The sequence below is a fragment of the Haemaphysalis longicornis genome, unplaced genomic scaffold (assembly GCF_048455015.1).
Source record: "Haemaphysalis longicornis isolate Haplotype H1 unplaced genomic scaffold, Haemaphysalis longicornis Haplotype H1 scaffold_13, whole genome shotgun sequence".
NCBI lineage: Eukaryota > Metazoa > Arthropoda > Arachnida > Ixodida > Ixodidae > Haemaphysalis > Haemaphysalis longicornis.
In genome coordinates this window covers 65,648,466-65,667,810 of record NW_027526233.1, presented here as the reverse complement: position 1 = coordinate 65,667,810, position 19,345 = coordinate 65,648,466, and the positions used below count along the sequence as shown (strand labels likewise).

Sequence of the window (19,345 nt, the reverse complement as noted above, 5' to 3'; positions counted from 1 at the left end):
CTTTTACCGCCCGGCTGCGCCGGTCTGTGTTATCTCTGCGCCAAGGAAAGCGCGTGTTCCATTCTTTCTTTCTGTGCCGCATGTGTTATCTGTTGTGATAGGGAGAGCATTCCGATCTAACGTGAACAGCCCAGAATAATCTTCTTGGATCTACTATGTTCTCGATGCGAATCGACGTTTCGAGAACCACGCGCGCCAAAAGATAAAACGCCTGCAGTGGGGACGCCGGGGCATTCGATTCGACGACACTCGCCTGTGCATGTCACTTTTTTGACCGCTGCTTCGCCGACTCTGTATTCTTTTGAGTTGTTAGGGGAGCACAAGTTCGCTCCAATAAACGTGTTTCTCATTCAAGACAACTGCATCGTCCTCTTCTTCGTGACATTTGGTAGGTGCGGGGTACGCACCCTTCATGCCCACTACAACCTCGGGAAGCCGCCAAGCCAGTCCAACAAGAGCCAGCCTCCGCCTGCAAGATTTACCACCTGAGTTCGGTTTGATGCCAGAAGGGCCCAAGAAAAGGAACGCTGCAACCAACACGGTGGTGCAAGAAACAACGTCGCCAATCATCCTACAGCAGCCCCGGGAACCTCCATCGTTCCGCGGAGCCCCCGCTGAAGACCCTGAAGAATGGTTGGAGAAGCTGGAGCGCGTCCACAGCTTCAACAGGTGGGACGACGAAGAAACTTTCCGGCATGTCTTCTTTTACTTAGAAGATGCTGCTCGCACTTGGTTCGAAAACCATGAGAGTTCTTCGACCGACTGGACTCACTTCAAAAGGGAGTTCTTTGCGACATTCAGTACCGTTGTGAGAAAAGAGCGAGCTAAGCTTTTGCTTGAAAGTCGGACACAACACCCCAACGAAGGGGTCGTGATCTTCGTTGAGGAGATGAAGCAACTATGTCGCCGCGAGGACCCCGAAATGACGGAAGAAAAGAAGTTACGCTTCTTGATGCGCGGTGTGAAGGAGGAGCTGTTTGCTGGACTTGGCCGCAAACCGCCCAAACCCATCGCTGAGTTCGTGACTAAAGCCAGCACGATTGAGAAGGCTCTCGAAATGCGTGCTAAGCGGTATGACTGGAACTTTGTTGGCGCGGCCAGTGCGAACTACGTCGGCAACATGCGGATTCCGGCTGATAGCCTACGCGAGACCATCCGCGCAGTAGTAAGAGAGGAGCTGCGGAAACTTTTACCGACGACTCCGCAACCCAGAGTCGCTTGCCTAACTGACGTGATCCGGGAAGAAGTTCAAAGCGCTTTGGGAACTTCTGTGGCATCCGAAGTACACTGCGAGCCCCAAGCTATGACGTACTCCGCGGCTGCTCACCGACCCCCGGTAGCACAAACCCAGACGCCGAGGAAGACTGACGTATGGCGAACACCGGATAGACGGCCTCTGTGCTACCACTGCGGAGAGGCCGACCACATCTACCATCGCTGCCCATACAAGAGACTCGGACTACGTGGTTTCTCCGTCGACGCACCACGCCCCCGACCCGGCCAGCACCCATCTGAGATTGAAGAATAGCTGCCGAACACCAGCCGAGGTCCAGCCCGTTTCAACCGCTCGCCGTCGCCCTACCCGTACCAATCGCCGAACCGCCGCAGCAATGCTGACCTCACCCGTGGAAGGTCCCCGAGCCCACGCGGGGGAAACTAAAGGCAGCAACTTCTGGAAATGAAGTTGCTCTACGGCGAAAAACTGGAAGCCCTCCAACGACGCAAGGACGCGCTGAAGACAGTTATTCACGACATGCCCTCATCCGGACGACCCGACCTAACCCTGACGAGACTCCCGAACACGACGACAGCTACACGGCGCGACGCGTACCCGACTTCACCGAGATGTCCGTTGAGAAGACGACCACTGTAATGATCAGAGGTCCGACTAGAATCTCGCGCTAGACGTACGACTTGCTCCGTTGCACGTGGTCAGTACTTGTATTTCCGGCACGTAAACAAGACCACAAACGAAAGACTAGCGAATCGTTCTCAGGACTTAGCACACCCACCCGGGCATTTCGGCACAACACAAGTCTCTGGAGAATGTCCTCGCGGCGTCTCACCAAACCCCAGTCCCGGCTCGGATGTCAGCGTCGGTGACTGGCGGACTTCCTCGGGCCTACGCCGCGAGGCAAGCGGTCACCAGGGCTGTTTGAGCGCTCCTCCGGAACAAGGACGAGAGGTACGCCGTGTCTTCTCGCCGGCCTGGAGGTCCAAGACGCAGGCCCGAACCACTGATCGAGCAGCCTCGTTTTCTTCCTCTCTCGTTCTCCCTTCGCGTGCCCCGTCTTCTTCCTTCTCGTCGTCGGTCCCGACCGTCATTTCCACTTTCCCGCGCTTTCCCGACAGTAAAATCCCACACTTTACCACAATCATCCCCCTTTTTAGAAAGTTGTGAACACAACTATTCCAAGTTCCGGAGACGTGCGGTTTGAAGGAATGATTTAAAAGTGCTTTACAAGGGGCCGCTTACAACATAATTGCACCCGAAATGTACAGGAGAAACTATACAAAAGACCCACAGTACACACGACATTCAACGTTCACGACGTAAAACGCGTATTCCCCGCATCTATGCCCTGCTCATATAGTCGGCACCAACGTTTTCACTGCCTTTGATATGATGTACCGTGAAAGCATACTCCTGAAGTGACAAGCTCCATCGCAAAACCCGGTTGTTGACGTGTTTCGCAGACTGCAAGTACTGTAGAGGTTGATGATCGCATTCGATAATGAACGGTTTACCATAAAGGTAAATGTGAAATTTCCGGACTGCCCAGACCAGCGCTAAGCACTCGCGCTCGATAGTAGAATATCGCGCTTCTCGCGGGAGAAGGTTGCGGCTTGCGTAGGCAACAGGATGCAATGTATTATCCTCTCCCTCTTGTAGAAGCACAGCCCCAAGACTTGCATTGGAGGCATCTGTGCGCAATACGAACTCTTTGGTGTGATCTGGGGCTTGAAGAATGGGAGCTGATGCTAGCTTGTTTTTCAGGTCGTGGAAAGCCTTCTCCTGTTCTGGTCCCCAAGTGACGCTTTTCTTCTCGCCTTTCCGCGTAAGGTTCGTCAAGGGTTTAGCTAGCTCGGCGTAGTTGGGTTTGAAGTTCCGGTAGTAGCCGGTTAACCCGAGGAATAATTGGACGGCCTTCTTGGTGACTGGTGTCTTGGCGTCCTTGATTTTGTCTAGGGTTTTCTCAAGAGGCTCTAATTTGGATTCCCGTATTTGATGGCCGAGGAACGAAACACGGTGCTCCCCGACTTCACACTTGGATGGTTTGATCGTGAACTTGGCCGCTTCGACTCGTTGGAAAACTTGCTGTAGGGCTTCCAAGTGCTCGTTCCACGTGTCCGTGGCTATAATTACATCATCAAAGTAGTGGTATACATGATTCAAGTTCCCCAGTACAGCCCTCATGAGACGTGCGAACACCGCTGGCGCAGTCTTGATACCGAAGGGCATATACTTAAAGTGGTATAAACCAGATGAGCTGGAAAATGCCGTCATTTCGCGGCTTTCAGGGGCCATGCGGACCTGCCAGTACCCCTTTGTACAATAAAACTTGGAGAAAAACTTCTTCTTCGCCACTAGGGCCAGGAAAAAGTATATCCGTGGGATGGGTTCCCGGTCGCAGACAAGGAGCCGGTTGAGCTCGCGGAAGTCAATACAAAGCCTGATAGTGCCATCTGGTTTGCGTACAACCACAACAGGGGCATGGTAGGAAGATTTGGACTTTTCGATAATGCCAAGTCTCAACATTTCTTGTACCTCTTCTTCGACAGCTTCAACTAGTGCCAGTGGAATGGGGTACAGAGGTATGTAAACGGCCTTGGTGCTCGTAGATCTTAATGTGCACTCTACAAGGTCAGTCTTTTCAGGTAGATCAGAAAAAATGCTTTGGTAGGCCTGGAGCAGGGCGCGCACTTTGTTAGCGCGGTTCGGGTCGAGGTCGCGAGAAATTCTGACGTCAGCGATGGACTGCGATGCGTGGAGCGAGGGGAACGGAATGTTGGTCTCGTCCTCCCCTTCGTCAGCGCTGGACTGAAAGTTTGTGCGGCTGAGAGCAGCTGCTACTGATGCTTGCTTAGGAGGTAAAGGTTGTCGTTCTACGTACAGTTTGAGCATGTTGACATGAAACACCTTGGTCTTCCCACCTACGTCAATTATATAGTCGATGTCGTTTTTTGCTTCAACCACTTTGAATTGGCCTTTCCACTGCATAAGCAGCTTTTTCGAGTCGGTGGGTAGAAGAATTAGGACCTTATTGCCAACACGAAGTTTTCGCGGCCGGCATTTCCGGTCGTAGTATTTCTTCTGCCTCAGGTGGGCGTTTTTCAGTTTGTCGTGAGCAAGTTGGCAAGTTCCTTCCAGTCGCGTCCGGAGATCGACGAGGTACCCATATGTCGTCCGAACTTCATCGTCAATTTTTTCGTTCGTCCATAGCTCCCTTAACACAGACAAAGGGCCTCTAACATGCCGGCCGTATATCATCTCGAACGGGGAGAACCCGAGGCTGGCTTGTGGGACCTCTCGGTAGGCGAAAAGAAGAGGCACAATATAGCGGTCCCATGTTCGGGGCTTTTCGTGGCACATCCTCTTCAGCATTGCTTTCAGTGTGCCGTTGAACTTCTCCACGAGGCCGTTCGCCATTGCGTGGTAAGGAATAGTACGCAACAGCTTAAAAGAGAGAAGGCGGCCGACCTCTTGCATTAGGTCGGACGTAAAACTTGCCCCCCGATCACTTAGCATTTCTTCCGGGACGCCTACCCGAGAGAATATCTCAAGTAGTGCCTCGGCGACCTGCACAGTGTCAATAGCTGGCAGAGCAATGGCATCCGGATACCGGGTGGCAAAGTCAATAAGTGTGAGTACGTATCGGTTCCTCTTTTCTGACGTTGGGGTGAAAGGCCCTATTAGGTCGTCGGCAACACGGCGAAATGGTGTCCGAATCAGTGGCATGTTGCCCAAAGGAGTGATGCCAACCTTTCCCTTTGGCGTGGTCCGCTGGCGGGCGTCGCAGGACCTGACAAACCGCCGTACGTCACCGTGTAAATCAGGCCAGTAAAACTCCTGAAGAATTCTTTCAGTTGTGCGCCGTATTCCCTGGTGGCCAGCCCTGATGGTCTCATGCGCGATTCGCAGTATGGGCTCGCGAAGCGGTTTCGGGACAACCACTTGACGGAACGTTCGACCTGTCGCCAGTTCGTATCGTCGGTACAGTATACCGTCTTCCTCCAGGAACCTATAGGAGTGCCCTTTCCCGGAAAAGAACTGCTTGCCGATCTTGCGGTAGCAGCGACGAAGTGTCCCATCTTTCTGTTGTTCCTGCGCTAATTCGGCTCGCGACACCTGGGAGCCGCTAATCGATGGAACCCTCAAAGGTGTAACCTTCTTTTGGTTTTCCCTGGCTACTGCAGATATCAGCGCGGGAGTGTCAAGCGGCACGGTTTGGTTACCGGGGTTGGCACGTCCCTTGTTGGTGCTTGCCGAGGGTTCCCAGCATGGGTCAGGATCGTTGGGTTCTCTCACACCAGGTAGGTTCCCAATGACTAAGTCGTATAGCGGGTTTTCCATGCAGGATGCAGTGACTTCCCCAACAAAGAAGGGTGTGTCAACGTGAATGACGGCTTCCGGCAGTTGTTTCGCAGACCCGTCGAGAAGCAGAACTTCCTTCGTTTCTCCAATGAGTCTCTCATCCGCCACGAGTTCCCGTCTAACAATGACTGTGTTGCTTCCCGTGTCCCTGAGGACGCGTACTCGTTTCCTGAGTAAGCATCCTTCGACGATGGGTAGTCCATTCACTAAGAGTCGAGGCGCCTTCCGGTCTGCTGAACTATGCAGGTCGGCGATCTCAAGGTCCTTAGTAGGGACCTTTAAACTTCGAACATGATTGCGGGGCCGTGTGAGGGCACAAGCGGCTACATGTTCTTGGTCGGGTTGCTTGCACCTGCAGTCTTCAGCCCAATGCCCCGACTTGCCGCATTTCTTGCATTTGGGTGGGCCCCGTGAAGTGACGTGGCAGTCAGGTGCAGTGTGGCCGATACGGTTGCATAGGTAGCATTTCAGCAGCTTCTTTTGGCCGTCCCTTCCGTCTCTTGCGGTCCTCCCTTCACTGTCATTCCCAAGGTTAGTGATATTTTGGGCCTCCAGGAAGCGGTCGGCATGATCCGCGAGAGAACTCAGCGTCTTGCAGTCTCGCTCCTTCAGGAACACTTGGAACACTTGCAGTTCAGGAACACTTGCAGTCTCGCTCCTTCAGGAGCTTGGCGTGGCAACATCGAAGATACTGCTCGGAGACGATAAGATCCCTGAGTCCTTCGAATGTTTTCGGCACACCTGACATCTCGATCCAATGGTCAAAATATCCTAAGAGCCGGGCAGCCAGCTGTCGTCCAGTTTCGCCGTCCATGGCTTGCGCTCCCCTGAACTTCTCCTGGTAGCCTTAGGCAGTGAAGCGGAAGCGCTGCAATAGAGCCTTTTTGACTGCGGGGTAATCCAGCGATTGTTCGGCTGTAAGACGGCCTATGACGGTCAAAGCTTCCCCAGAGAGGCACATGCTGATGGTCGTGGCCCATTTCTCTGGTGGCCATTCTTGTTCAGTAGCTACCCGCTCAAAGCGCTGTAGATTTGCATGTAGGTCATCGCGGCGCTTTGTCAAAGAAGGGGAAAAGCTTCTGAGGATTGACCACGGCCCCAGGGGGTGTCGTGCCGACCGGTCCAATGCCGTTCTCGTGGGTCCCTGCAGTTGCCGGCGTTTCCCGAAGTCGGAGCTCCAGCAACAGAAGCTCTTTGCGCCTTTCGTCTGCGGCCTTCTGCCGTTCGTCCACGGCCTTCTGCCGTTCATCCGCGGCCTTCTGCCGTTCTTCCGCGGCCTCCTGCCGTTCGTCCGCGGCCTTCTTTCGTTCGTCCGCGGCCTTCTGCCGTTCGTCCTTCTCGCGGTTTGCTTCCCGCTGAGCGACTCGTTAAGCGCGCAGGTTGGCGCGTTCCTTCTCAACCCACTCGCGGAGCTCATGCCCAGATAGGCCGTACTGGACGCCTAGCGCTGTAAGCTTCTCGAGGTCCATGGTGGTCTTTCTGTACGGTACGGAAGTCGTATCGGTCAGTATGCTAGCTGGATCCTGGCAGGCTCGCCACTTTTGTAATGATCAGAGGTCCAACTAGAATCTCGCGCCAGACGTACGACTTGCTCCGTTGCACGTTGTCAGTACTTGTATTTCCGGCACGCAAACAAGACCACGAAGACTAGCGAATCGTTCTCAGGACTTAGCACACCCACCCGGGCAGTTCGGCACAACACAAGTCTCTGAAGAATATCCTCGCGGCGTCTCTCCAAACCCCAGTCCCGGCTCGGATGTCAGCGTCGGTGACTGGCCGAGACTGCTGAGGGGGCGGAGTTCCTCGGGCCTACGCCGAGAGGCAAGCGGGCACCAGGGCTGTTTGAGCGCTCCTCCGGAACAAGGACGAGAGGTACGCCGTGTCTCCTCGCCGGCCTGGAGGTCCACGACGCAGGCCCGAACCACTGATCGAGCAGCCTCGTTTTCTTCCTCTCTCGTTCTCCCTTCGCGTGCCCCGTCTTCTTCCTTCTCGTCGTCGGTCCCGCCCGTCATTTCCACTTTCCCGAGCTTTCCCAACAGTAAAATCACACGCTTTACCACAACCACAACTACGATGCACAGTGCCCGACCATCAACACGTACAAGCAGAGATACGACGCCCCGACGAACCCGGAACTCGAGGAAGACTGCATCTGACGTCAAGGTGTCCATCGACGGCTTTGACGTAGTCGCCTTCGTAGACACGGGAGCTGGCTATTCGGTAATCAGCTGACCATTTGCGTCTAAACTGGCGAAAGTTATGACCAGATGCGACGGTCCGCACATACGCACAGCAGGAGGCCACCTCGTGACGCCAAGTGGAACGTGCACATTGCGCGTCACCATAGACGGCACAACGTACCCTGCGGCGTTCGTCGTTCTGCCTACCGGTTCCCGCGACGTAATTCTTGGAATTGACTTTTTGATGGACAACGTTGAAATAATCGTTCTGCAGACTAAGTCGAAAGTTATGACTTTTTCGAAAGTTATAACTTTCCCCCCCCCCATCACTCCATGACGCCGGAACCGAACCCCGAACGACGTGCTGCTGTAAGGATTGCCGATGATCGTGTCACCCTGCCACCCCGCGCAAGCTTGATGGTCGCCGTCTACTGTGAAGATGCTGCTCCTGACGTCGACGCTATCGTAGACACTGATCAAAGGGTGCTTCTCGACCGTGGTGTGTCTGTCGCAAGAGGCATTGCGCGCTTCAAGGAACACCAATCCCACATTTTGGTTACTAATTTCTCCGAGGAGTACCAGCATTTAAAAAGGGCGCGGCAATTGCATTCCTCGAAGAAACGCAAGAAGAAAGTGCCGTGATCGCGGTCGTCGACTTTGAACGCACACCCGTAGAAACCTTCAAGCTCCTGCCGCCATTCGACGTGAATCCGGCGCTAACGCAAGAGCAACGGAAAAAATTATTGGCTTTGCTGCGTCGCTATAGCGAATGTTTTTCGTCAAGTGCAAAGCTACGTCAGACCCCTCTAGCGAAGCACCGAATAATAACCGAAGATGGAGCCCGACCTACCCGACAGTCACCGTACCGCGTCTCTTCATACGAACGGGAAGCCATCCGGACTCAAGTCGACGACATGCTCAGCTACGACATTATACAGCCATCGAAAAGCCCCTGGGCTGCGCCCGTCGTACTCGTAAAGACAAAACACGGCACATTAAGGTTTTGCGTTGACTACCGGCGACTGAACAAAATCACGAAAAAGGACATGTACCCCCTCCCCCGAATCGACGACGCCCTCGACCACCTCTATCACGCGAAGTACTTCTCATCGATGGACCTGAAGACCGGCTACTGGCAAATTGAAGGGGACGAGAGAGACCGAGAGAAGACTGCATTTATAATCCCAGACGGCCTATACGAGTTCAAGGTGATGCAGTTTGGGCTGTGCACAGCACCAGCGACGTTTCAAAGAGTCATGGACACTGTGCTAGCTGGCCTTAAGTGGCACACCTGCCTCGTATACCTCGACGACGTAGTGGTATTCGCCCAGACTTTCGACGAACACCTTGAAAGGTTGGAGTCTGTACTCGAGGCCATTCGTAGGTCGGCGTTGAAGCTGAAGCCTGAAAAGTGCCGTTTCGCATACGGGAAACTCAAGTTCTTGGGCCACGTCGTCAACGCCGCGGGAGTCCTGCCTGACCCGGCAAAACCTTCAGCCATTGCGAACTTCCCAAGTCCGAAAGACAAGAATGGCGTGCGAAGATTTCTCGGGCTGTGCGCATACTACCGGCGCTTCGTCGGAAACTTCGCAAGCATTGCAGAGCCACTCACGCGCTTGACAAAAGATAGCACCCCTTTCAGCTGGGAAAACGACCAAGAAAAAGCATTCTGCGAGCTGCAAAAACGCCAGCAAAGCCCGCCCGTGCTCCCTCATTTCGACGAAAATGCTGAAACGGAAATGCACACGGACGCCAGTGATATAGGCTTGGGTGCCGTCCTTGTCCAAAAGCAAAGCGGCTGCGAAAGGGTAATCGCCTATGCCAGCCGTGGTCTGTCGAAGGAGGATAAAAACTATTCTGCCTCTGAGAAAGAGTGCCTGGCTATTATATGGGCGGTTTCAAAATTTCGCCCATACGTGTATGGAAGGCCATTCAAGGTTGTAACAGACCACCATGCGCTGTGTTGGCTCGCCAATTTGAAGGACCCCTCTGGCCGTCTTGGGCGGTGGAGCTTGCGCCTGCAGGAGTTCGACGTTACAGTCGTCTATAAATCCGGCAGGAAACACTCCGACGCCGACTGCCTGTCCCGCGCCCCCGTCGACCCACCAGCACAAGACTCTGATGAAGACAGCGCGTTCTTCGGAATCGTGACGGAGAGCGACCTAGCCGCCCAGCAGCGTGCCGACCCCGACTTACGCGTCATAATCGAGTACCTCGAGGGATGCAACGTTGCCGTTCCTAGGACCTTCAAACGCAGCTTACCAGCATTCAGCCTGAGAAACTCCTTCCTTGTGAAGAAGAATTTCAGCCCCGGAACAAGAGCGAATTACCTTCTCGTCATCCCCGCGGACCTTCGTGACGAAATTTTGGAAGCGTGCCACGACGACCCGTCTTCCGGACATCTCGGCACAGCCCGCACTATTGGAAAAATCAAGGCGAGCTACTACTGGCCCGGCCTTACTTCTGACGTCACCCACTACGTCCGGAGGTGCATAATCTGCTGAAATAAATTATTCAGTTATTCCTCGAGTAATCACTGTTGTGCCTCAAAAAGGCAGTGTACGCTAGCCGGAGTCTCTCAACTTTTTAATTATCCAGTGCATGTTTCGTTGGAAGCTGATATCGTTGCCCGATTTCCAAAATGAATGTCACGAATCGCCTGGAAATTATGGTAGTTTGGAACTTGTGATTGAAATGCACTGCTCCTCAGTTTTATGTACGCTTTTACTTGGAAGAGTGCATCAGGGTTTGCCGCTGGGATTCAACGCTCCACATATTCGCTCCGTTACGGGTTAGCATATGCCACTTTATCGTAGGTATTGCGCAGGCAGTTATCATGACCTTCTTCCGAAAAACTCTATTAATCACGGAGCTGGCATTGCTGTTGCTCAACCTGACGGAGCCATTGTTTAGAGGCAGCACACCTGTGCTGACATTCAACCTGCGATTCCGTGAGTTGACGCTGAGCATCCGTGCTTTCGGTGAGGTAAGTCGCATGAGCTGCATCGCTTCGTTCCCTATTTTCGTCTCCGTGAAGTACACACCTGGAGAATTCCATTAAAATGGCAGTTATTCACTGCGCTCTAACAGAATGTCGCCATTGCAGATGCTTACTTCATTACCGGCCACTGGAGCAGGTGGCGGTTTTGTTGACTTCCTGTTTTATGCAATTCTTCAAGTAATTCTCTGAAGCTGAAAACTTTGGCTATATATCGAGATGACCAACGTGTTTACCTGCAATAGTTGTCTCCATCATTTCAAAAATCATCCGTTGTTTTGCCATGTTCTTGCCACACTTTCTGCGCAGTGTAGCTGCAGTGTTGCAATTTTGTGTGCAGGGAAACGGCACAGAAGACAAACCAAACATGCTGCTTAGATTCCGGAATGTGCCATGAAATAAAAGCGCGTATTTTCTCATGCCGCCAAGAACAACGAGAAATATTTACCTCCTAGTACAGGTTTCGGTGTCGGTTTTTAACTCACAAGCACCTTACAAAGATGCGCCTTGACAGGTCAGCCGCAGTGGAAGAACAATAATTGAGCAACCGATACGCGGTGCTACAATTGTACCAGGAGAGGAAAGTGTCACGCAATGTCGAATGGAGAAGGTGTACAAGCCGATATGTTTTTTCTCCTCATTGTATGATTTTACTGTCAGGACGGTACAGATTCGAGAAACTAGGCACCGGTAACGTGCACTGCAGGAATTGACACCCGAGTACGGCACAGTGTTTGTTGGTCAGACGCATTGTGCACGACGAAGTCAGCGTTCCTTCGTCTTACGAGACGAAGACAAGTCAAGACATCTCAATAAATTTATTTCTGAGAGCCTAGGAGGACAAGCTGGCACATTCGCGCGTCCGGGCTGGATAAGTCATTAAGATGTGAATGCCGCCTAGTGCAAGAGTTTTCGACGAGCCAACACAATGATGCTTTGCACCACGTAGAAGCATTGTGGTTTCTTTTTTGCAGGGACGTTGTCAGAAAACCTATTTAAAGTGACTACGTTGCACTTAGCGAAAGCAAAATATGAGGCTATTGTGGACAAAGTTTTTAATTCAGACATGCCGATTGCACTTGACAACAGCCAATAGCTTGAAGCCGACCACCTCTATCATTTCATGAACGAAGAGGTGTGTCGTCACCAAGTAATGATATGATTTCACTTATCTAGGCCTTGGGCTGAGCATTTTAGGACCCCCTGCCTGCACTCAAGTCATTGCATGTCTCTTCAATTTGCGTCTTCTAACAGGCCATGTTTGTTCGCACGAGTAGCAATGAGCATACTCATGCGTGTATTGCAAATAAGCATAAATAAATAAAATGAAGGTATCTTCCAAAAAACAAGAAAGGCAAGGACAGTATCAAAATCAGCTTCGTCAAGAAAGGCATCAAACGTGCTACAGACCTAATACACCTCTGATAGAACCCAGTCACTGGAGAGACCAGCCATGGGTAGAGACACCCTCGGAAAACAATGTAAACGTGTTAGATATCGCCGCACCCGATGCCCCCCACCTTAATAGGCTGGGTCAAAGAGATACCGAACTGAGCAATTGCACATATAGGGTAATAAAATTTCGATAAACAAGATAAAATAAATCTAAAGAACCGCCATTTCATACTCTAACGGTACAGCAAAAACACTGACTTATTATCGGCATCTTATATGCGCGAAGGCAAATAAGTGAAAACTACAGTTACCCACCATAAATATTTTGTTCTAGTGCTGGTGGTCAAAGTTCATTGAAATCAGGCCGTTATTATGTGGCCTGCGGAAAAAAGGTAACAAAAAGCAGTGAAGAATATGGGCCTCACTTAGTGAGATGGAGGACACGCGTTCTCGAGAGATAATCTATTACACAGAGATTCATGTCAGAGATAGAAATGATTTCAAGAGCGCTATGATTGGCAATTAAAAAAGAGGTTGAAGGATGACACAACTACTTTTACCACTATACGACCAAGATGAGAATACTTTTGCACATGTTTCTGGGCTGTGGTAATTGTGTCAAAGACTTTTCGGCGGAATATTTGACGCTACTGGAACTGACAGAAAGGGAGTTGACTATGCAGGTTGCAGTTCAGTAACCTGCGTAGAGAGCACCCACTGCGTAATCAGTGTTTGAAATAGCAATGGTAAGCCGTTTGCAGCTGGAACGATCACCAACTAAAAAAACGGATCAGAGAACCTTTGAAAACAGAAAATTCATTCATTTGGAGCTCGACTATCCCATTATGCACCCCAGGCAGCATGATCGGTTTTATTTTTCAGCTGTTCTGGAGGTTAAGTGCCACAAGATCACTGATAGAGTAGAGCACGAGGATTCAAAAAACACGCTGCGCGGACACGTTGTTGCTCTGAGCCGTGAAAAGTCCATTCATACCAATTTAATTTCGAATGCGAAGCATGGTATTACAGTCTAAAAATGTCTCTGGGAAATCGGAAAGAGGTCCTGGTTAAGGTGGCCATCGATCAGTGGTGGATAGTAAATGGCAATATCTCTCCACCGCATTACTTACCTTCCAGCAAAGAAACAAATATCAACTCATTGACTGAACGCAGCTCCTGGACATCAAATGTTTTTCTCGTTCTGGAAAGAACCCTTAGTCGATATAACAGTGTCAAGTGAACATAAAATGCAAGACGGGAGATCTACCGACTAAGTTAGGAGTCCCTTTTTTGAACAATATTTTAGCAAGTGTGGTTACGTATTATTTTTTTTTATTTCACTACTAAGACCACAACAATTACAGACCTTGCGAGCCGATTGCACACCATCACTACATAAGAGTGGTTTCCGCTTTGCAATGCTATGTCAGGCCACTCCTAAGGCAATGCCACAGTGCACATATTCCGACGAAGACAAGAACCTTTTTCCTGGGTCCACAACCCGGCTCCATGACGTGATACAGCTTTGATTGCTGTATTCACTTTATTTAAAGTGATAAGGTGAGGAACTTGCAAACAAGGCAACAGCGAGGAAACCGGGGACAATGCCAACCTAAACTTTCTCTTCTACCTTCCAGTTGTGTGCTTCGACACTCTATTTGCGTTTCTGACAATATTCTGGCTAACTGATTCACAAGTCGACATTTCAAAATTCATCGCACATCTAGCAAGCAATACAAATATTTTAATATCGAGTTTTTACGCAACCTAGCTATTAATTATTCACTTCTACAACTCCGAAAATTCTGCAGACAACAGCTCCTCAGCACGTCCTCCAGATGTAGCTTTTCACGTCTGACTTAAGGCTGCACTCTGCACAAACGGTTCGCACTTATGCTTATATTCGTTGAGTAGACAGTGGAGACAAAAGATAGTTGCTTTATCCACTGGTCTCGACTACAACAATTGTAATGAACCGTTTGAATGCAAACACCTTAACCGTGAGCTCAGTATTAGTATTCAGAAAATTATATGATAATCATAACTACTCAAAGAAAATTTTTCTTTATGCTGAACACTTTGCTAGGATATGTTTTAGGGGTGAAGCTCCTCTTGCTTGGGCCCCGTCCCGCCCTTCGTAGCGCCGTGTACATACCGCTGAGGATGATTGCTGCAGGACGCCCCTAGGGATTGGTCAACCAAAGATTGGCTGAAGGGCTCCAAGCTGTGTCACTTCTCCGGAAGGTTTTCCACCTTTTTTAGAGAAGAAGCTCCTTTTGCTCGGGCCCTGTCCCGTCCCTCGTAGCGCCGTGTACATACCACTGATGATGATTGCGGCAGGATGCCCCTATAGATTGGCCAACCAAAGATTGGACAAAGAGGTCAAAACATTCAACGCGTTCGTTGCTACCCAACAAGGAGGAGAGGAAGAAGAGGTGGTCGTTCGTCATCTGTGAACACAATACACGTACCGAGGGTACGCGACACAAGACGCTCTGCAGAAGGCGATGGCCAAGGTGGATAAAATGTAACACACCGAATTTGCCAACTTACCCACGGAGATTCTCATCGTCCCAAACAAGCCCTACATGATCACCACAAACATCGACGTCGTAAACGGGCTTGTCAAAAGAGCGGTAGGAAGTCTGAAGCTTCGCGAGCGAGGACTGGTGGTCTTGACGCGCCGGGGCCCGGTTTCGATTCCACGACTCTCTGTCCTCGACATGAGGTACGTGGCGCTCTTCCCACTGTGCTACAAACCGAGACGCGAGCCTGGCTACGGACGCGCCTAATGTCATTCACTCATCGAGATGGTGCGCGCCGTCAACAAGACCTATAACAACGTGTCGAGTCTTTATGTGATGTGTGGGCGAATGTTTCATGGTTTTACCGATAAACATTTTAGCTTCGCCCTTATCATCATCATTCACTTCGTGGAGATGGCGGGATTTTTTCCCGGTAATACCCACTCATTTAACCCGCACCTAGAAGCTGAAAGAAATTTTGGCGTGTCGTCTCTTTAGTTTCGTTCCATTGCCTAAATTGGAATCTGCCGTTAAAGAATGAATAAATTCTGAGGATAAAAACGTCACAGCTACACTCTAGGCGTAGAAAAAAACACGACCCACACAATCTCAAAGTTGTTTGTGTTCAACTGTGTCAATATTTCAGATGGGCCAGTTACAAAAAGACGGTTGGTCACAATGAACTCTCCCCTTTGCCGTAGCTAATTTTTCTTAAAAAATTATGTGATATACACGCTAAAAACTATATTTTATCAACTACGCAAACAATCATGCTGTAGTTTTTGTATGTCCGTGGTAAGGTGGGCGTGGCATCTAAAGTGCTAAGCGTTTTACAGTGCTGGTTTTCTGATATGACCATCTCACAAGCACATCCTATCGTGTAACCTGCAGTTCTTTGTGTAAAATGAATAAATTATATCGCTACATGCACTTGAGAGCATTTAAAAACGTTCCATCTGAAAAATAGCCACTCTTTAAAGCATGCATATGCACTCTCAAAGAAAAATACCCTGTTTCTGAATTTCAAAAACAAGCATTTACTTTGACACTTTCTATATCCCGTTACTCACAGGTCGGCATTTCGATGAAAACGGGAATCTTCATAATTGGTGGAGTAACTACACAAGAGAGGAGTTCGACGAAAAAGCGAGTTGCTTCATTGAGCAATATGGAAAGATTGTAGATCCAGTGGCCAATATGTCCGTATGTGCACATGTCGAATGCCTCTATTCTGAAGTGTACACTTAAATTTCCTTGAGGGCTGATACATTTTTAGAGCACTAACAAGATATAACATGTCTAGGAAGGTGGGGGTTCTTGCCCATTCCGATTTTGTATCTGCTTCTAGAGCCTTGTATTCATCAGCGATCGGTTGAGCAAGCATTGATAGGTTGCGTAACAACCAACCAAGACCCGCTATTCGACAATGGCCTGACACGTGTCACATTTTCACCTCTCTTCTACAGCACGCATTTCACATCGTCCACCATGGGACTTCCACTCTGTAAAAACAACAGGGTAGATAGTTCCGACGATAGAGCAGCTACAAACCTCACGCAGTACCGTAACCCTTTGATGCCCAGTGTGTCTCAGGAGCAACACCTCAAACAACATGTTTTTGCTCGCGCACTGTACAGTTTTTTTTTCAACATTTAACACCATCTATTGAGAAACAAAGGATCCCGGATCTTCAAAAAAAGAAGAGAGAAGAGCGTTCTTTCATGTGCTGAAAAGATATTGTTGATGCATGTGAATCAGCATCGAGCCTGGGTGGCTCAATGGGCTAGCGGAAGGTAAGCGAAATTGTGCAATTACGTTGTTGTTAGAAATGGTGGCAACACAAACTTTACATTATGGTCTTCACTTCAACCACAAATCATGCTCATGAAGGTAGCTTTCTTGTTCAAGTAATATGCGTAGCCAGTACCCAGTGTGTCCTAGTGTACGGCCTGACGAGCCAAAATATTTTTCGTACTTCTTATTTGTGAGGTCGGTAGTGCTTTTGTATCATAAAACGTCTTGCACGCTTAGGCACAATAATAAAGGTTTGGACATCAAACGGGTAATGCAATACCTCTGATCCACGTTTCTCACATCATGGAAAGGCCTAGGAAGATATGATAATACTATCATATGTTTTCTCCTTTTTCAAGCTGGTCACACATACAAATTTAGTGTAGATGTTGCGGCGATAAAAATGATGTAAATGAATTTTGGGCATCTCATATCAGTAATAAATTTTTAAGAGAAACCAGTTTGGTATGGGATTAGGCAAGAACACTTATTGAGGCACAAAAACTGACACCTAAACCAGCACCGATGCCGATGCTAATTCACCCCATCTGTAGTTGGGGGTGTGTACTAGAAAAGTTGTCTTAAAAATTTGTATGACTTACGTTTTCTAGCAAAGACCCCTGCGTTCCTTGAACGCACAATTTCTGTATTGAGAAATGGGTGCAGAAAATTCCTGCGCTTTTTGGCTCCCGGGGTCTAGAGAAAAACATTCCTCTGAGCTTACACACCGTAAAATGGTGTACTTTCTAGATATCAAATATAGAAAGTATATACTTGGCAACGCGTTGATTGCACCATGCCTCTACCGATTGTATTTCCAGTCTATTTCTATTCATATGTGTTATTTACGTTTTCACCATTTCTATTCCTCTACCCGTGCGGGCAACAATCGTGCAACATTCGTAAAAGAGTTTATGGCATTTGTACGAGTTAAACCTCCAAAACGCTGTTGGATATATGAAGGGGTAGAAAGAATAAAAAATGATCTATCAGCGAATGAGCGTTCCTACAGCTTTCCAAGAAAGTGAAGGTATAGGACTTGGCTCACCTTTCGTTGGAGTGGATTGATGTTTACGTTTAGCTTTCTCACCGCGCTAATCATCAAATAACGATCCCCGTCGACATTGTATTCCACAACTCGTTCGCTCACTCGCAATCACCAGGAGTAACCTTTTGGCCCCAGCCGGTACCTCAACCACTCAAAATGGCTGACATTGCACATGCACAGGCCGCCTATCCCTGTCTCTGCTGCTCCGGTGCTTCCCTCCATCGTGCTATCTTAGAGCCGTCCTGTGACCCTCCTCCGGCACGTCTATTTTCCTTCTGGGTGCATGGTAGCTCCTTCTAAGGACTTGATGCGATAGCGATCCCCGCACCACATTCAACATTCACGAAAATCAGAACACACCCCGACAGTTATTTACGTCTAATCAAGATGCACCTGTTTTACACAATTACACACCGTAATAAAAATTCTTCATTTAGCGCGGCCTTCTCAAGCACATTATTTGGGAGAGCACAACAATCCAGCCCGGCTATCCATCCCTGCTGCCTCAATTCCCTTGCTATGAGAGAGCGATTTATTGTTGTCCAGCTGCTCAAACGAAAATAAACGTCGGTTGTTCAAATCGTTCAGTCGAGGCAATACGGCCCACAAATTCCTCAAATAAAAGAACCACGCCATATGTCGTTTGCCAAAACGTTTTTTCTCTCTTTCTCTCTCTCTCTTTACCTATATTTCGCTCTCTTTCTCTCTCCCCTCTCTCTCTATCTCTCTATCTCTCTCTCTCTCTCTCTCTCTCTCGCTCTCCTTCGGGTTGGTGCTAGGATCACTTTTCACGGTAGTTTGTTAATCAGCATGCCCATCTCTGGAGCACGGAGATCGGAAGCATTAAGGGTTAAAATCCCGATATGATACCAAGCACAAATATCAATTTATTGTATTGTTAGGATGATGTCCCAAGTTTGCTTTTAGAGACAATAAATCCTAAAAGTTTCTCCAAAAAGCGCCTAAATATTTAAAAGAGCATGGTAGAAAAATTACAAAAAACGCAATGCAGTCATTTTATTCCCAGGGGAAAGTCAGTTTAAGCCTGCTACCTTAAATGCATTCTATACTACGATGGCTATTCTATGACGACACGACTACTATTTTATATAGTGCCGTATGTTGCGGGGGCCAGTAAGTCAGTGAGTAATGAGTCATTCAAAAAGGGAGGCTCTTCCATCAGCGTATAAATTGACATAAACTCTACCACTAATACTGTCGCTGTCGAAAAGCCTCTTTATTGAGGTGAGTTACACAAACAATTGAATTGTTTTGCCATGGTTACTACAATAACGGGCAATGATAGCAAATATCAAACTGTTTGCTCATCGCGTAGCTGGATGGAAACCATACTCTAGAAGAAAACATTGCGGACAACGGTGGCATCAGAGTGGCCTATCGAGTGAGTATATTAGGTTTCTACATTTGGGTTGTGTTGGACAACGACTCGGAACATATGATGACGTCTCCATAAAAATGAATTTTTTATTAGGGTACGCTCGCATTTTGTGCTGTTCTCTGGTAGTTGCGCAGAAACCGTAGCGCTGGGAAATATTGCACTTATTTTCCCATGTTCGCTACGTACGCTCGCGATAGTTGGCAATTGTTGTGAAGATTTTAGGTACATAAAAAGTAACAAAGACTGTTCTATTACACCATCATACAAACACCATTCAGATGTCATCACAAAAAATGGCTACGGATTTGCTCGCGTCGCTTCAAACGTAATGAAACCCAAATTATATTCTGGTATCACAGTCACGTACTGCAGTTTTGTCTTGCCATATCCTGCGATGCTCTTCACATAGA

General features: G+C 49.0%; 1 protein-coding gene across 1 annotated transcript; it reads right to left on the bottom strand.

Annotated features, from left to right (window-relative positions):
• Window positions 1-571: 571 nt before the first annotated feature.
• LOC144163873 (uncharacterized) lies at window positions 572-6,410 on the bottom strand. The gene is made up of 3 exons (XM_077694550.1): window positions 6,338-6,410; window positions 2,943-6,222; window positions 572-623 (listed from the first exon to the last, which is right to left on the bottom strand). The coding sequence occupies exons 1-3, from the start codon at window positions 6,408-6,410 to the stop codon at window positions 572-574; spliced, it is 3,405 nt and encodes a 1,134-aa protein (XP_077550676.1).
• Window positions 6,411-19,345: the final 12,935 nt, after the last annotated feature.

Bases quoted from the DNA above. Each gene is read 5' to 3' on its own strand.
- LOC144163873 (XM_077694550.1), bottom strand. From the start codon at position 6,410: ATGGACGGCGAAACTGGACGACAGCTGGCTGCCCGGCTCTTAGGATAT. The intron at 6,223-6,337 runs GTGTGCCGAAAA...CTGAACTGCAAG, and splicing joins CCATTGGATCGAGATGTCAG to TGTTCCAAGTGTTCCTGAAG. The intron at 624-2,942 runs GTTCGTATTGCG...ACCATTCTTCAG, and splicing joins GCCCCAGATCACACCAAAGA to GGTCTTCAGCGGGGGCTCCG.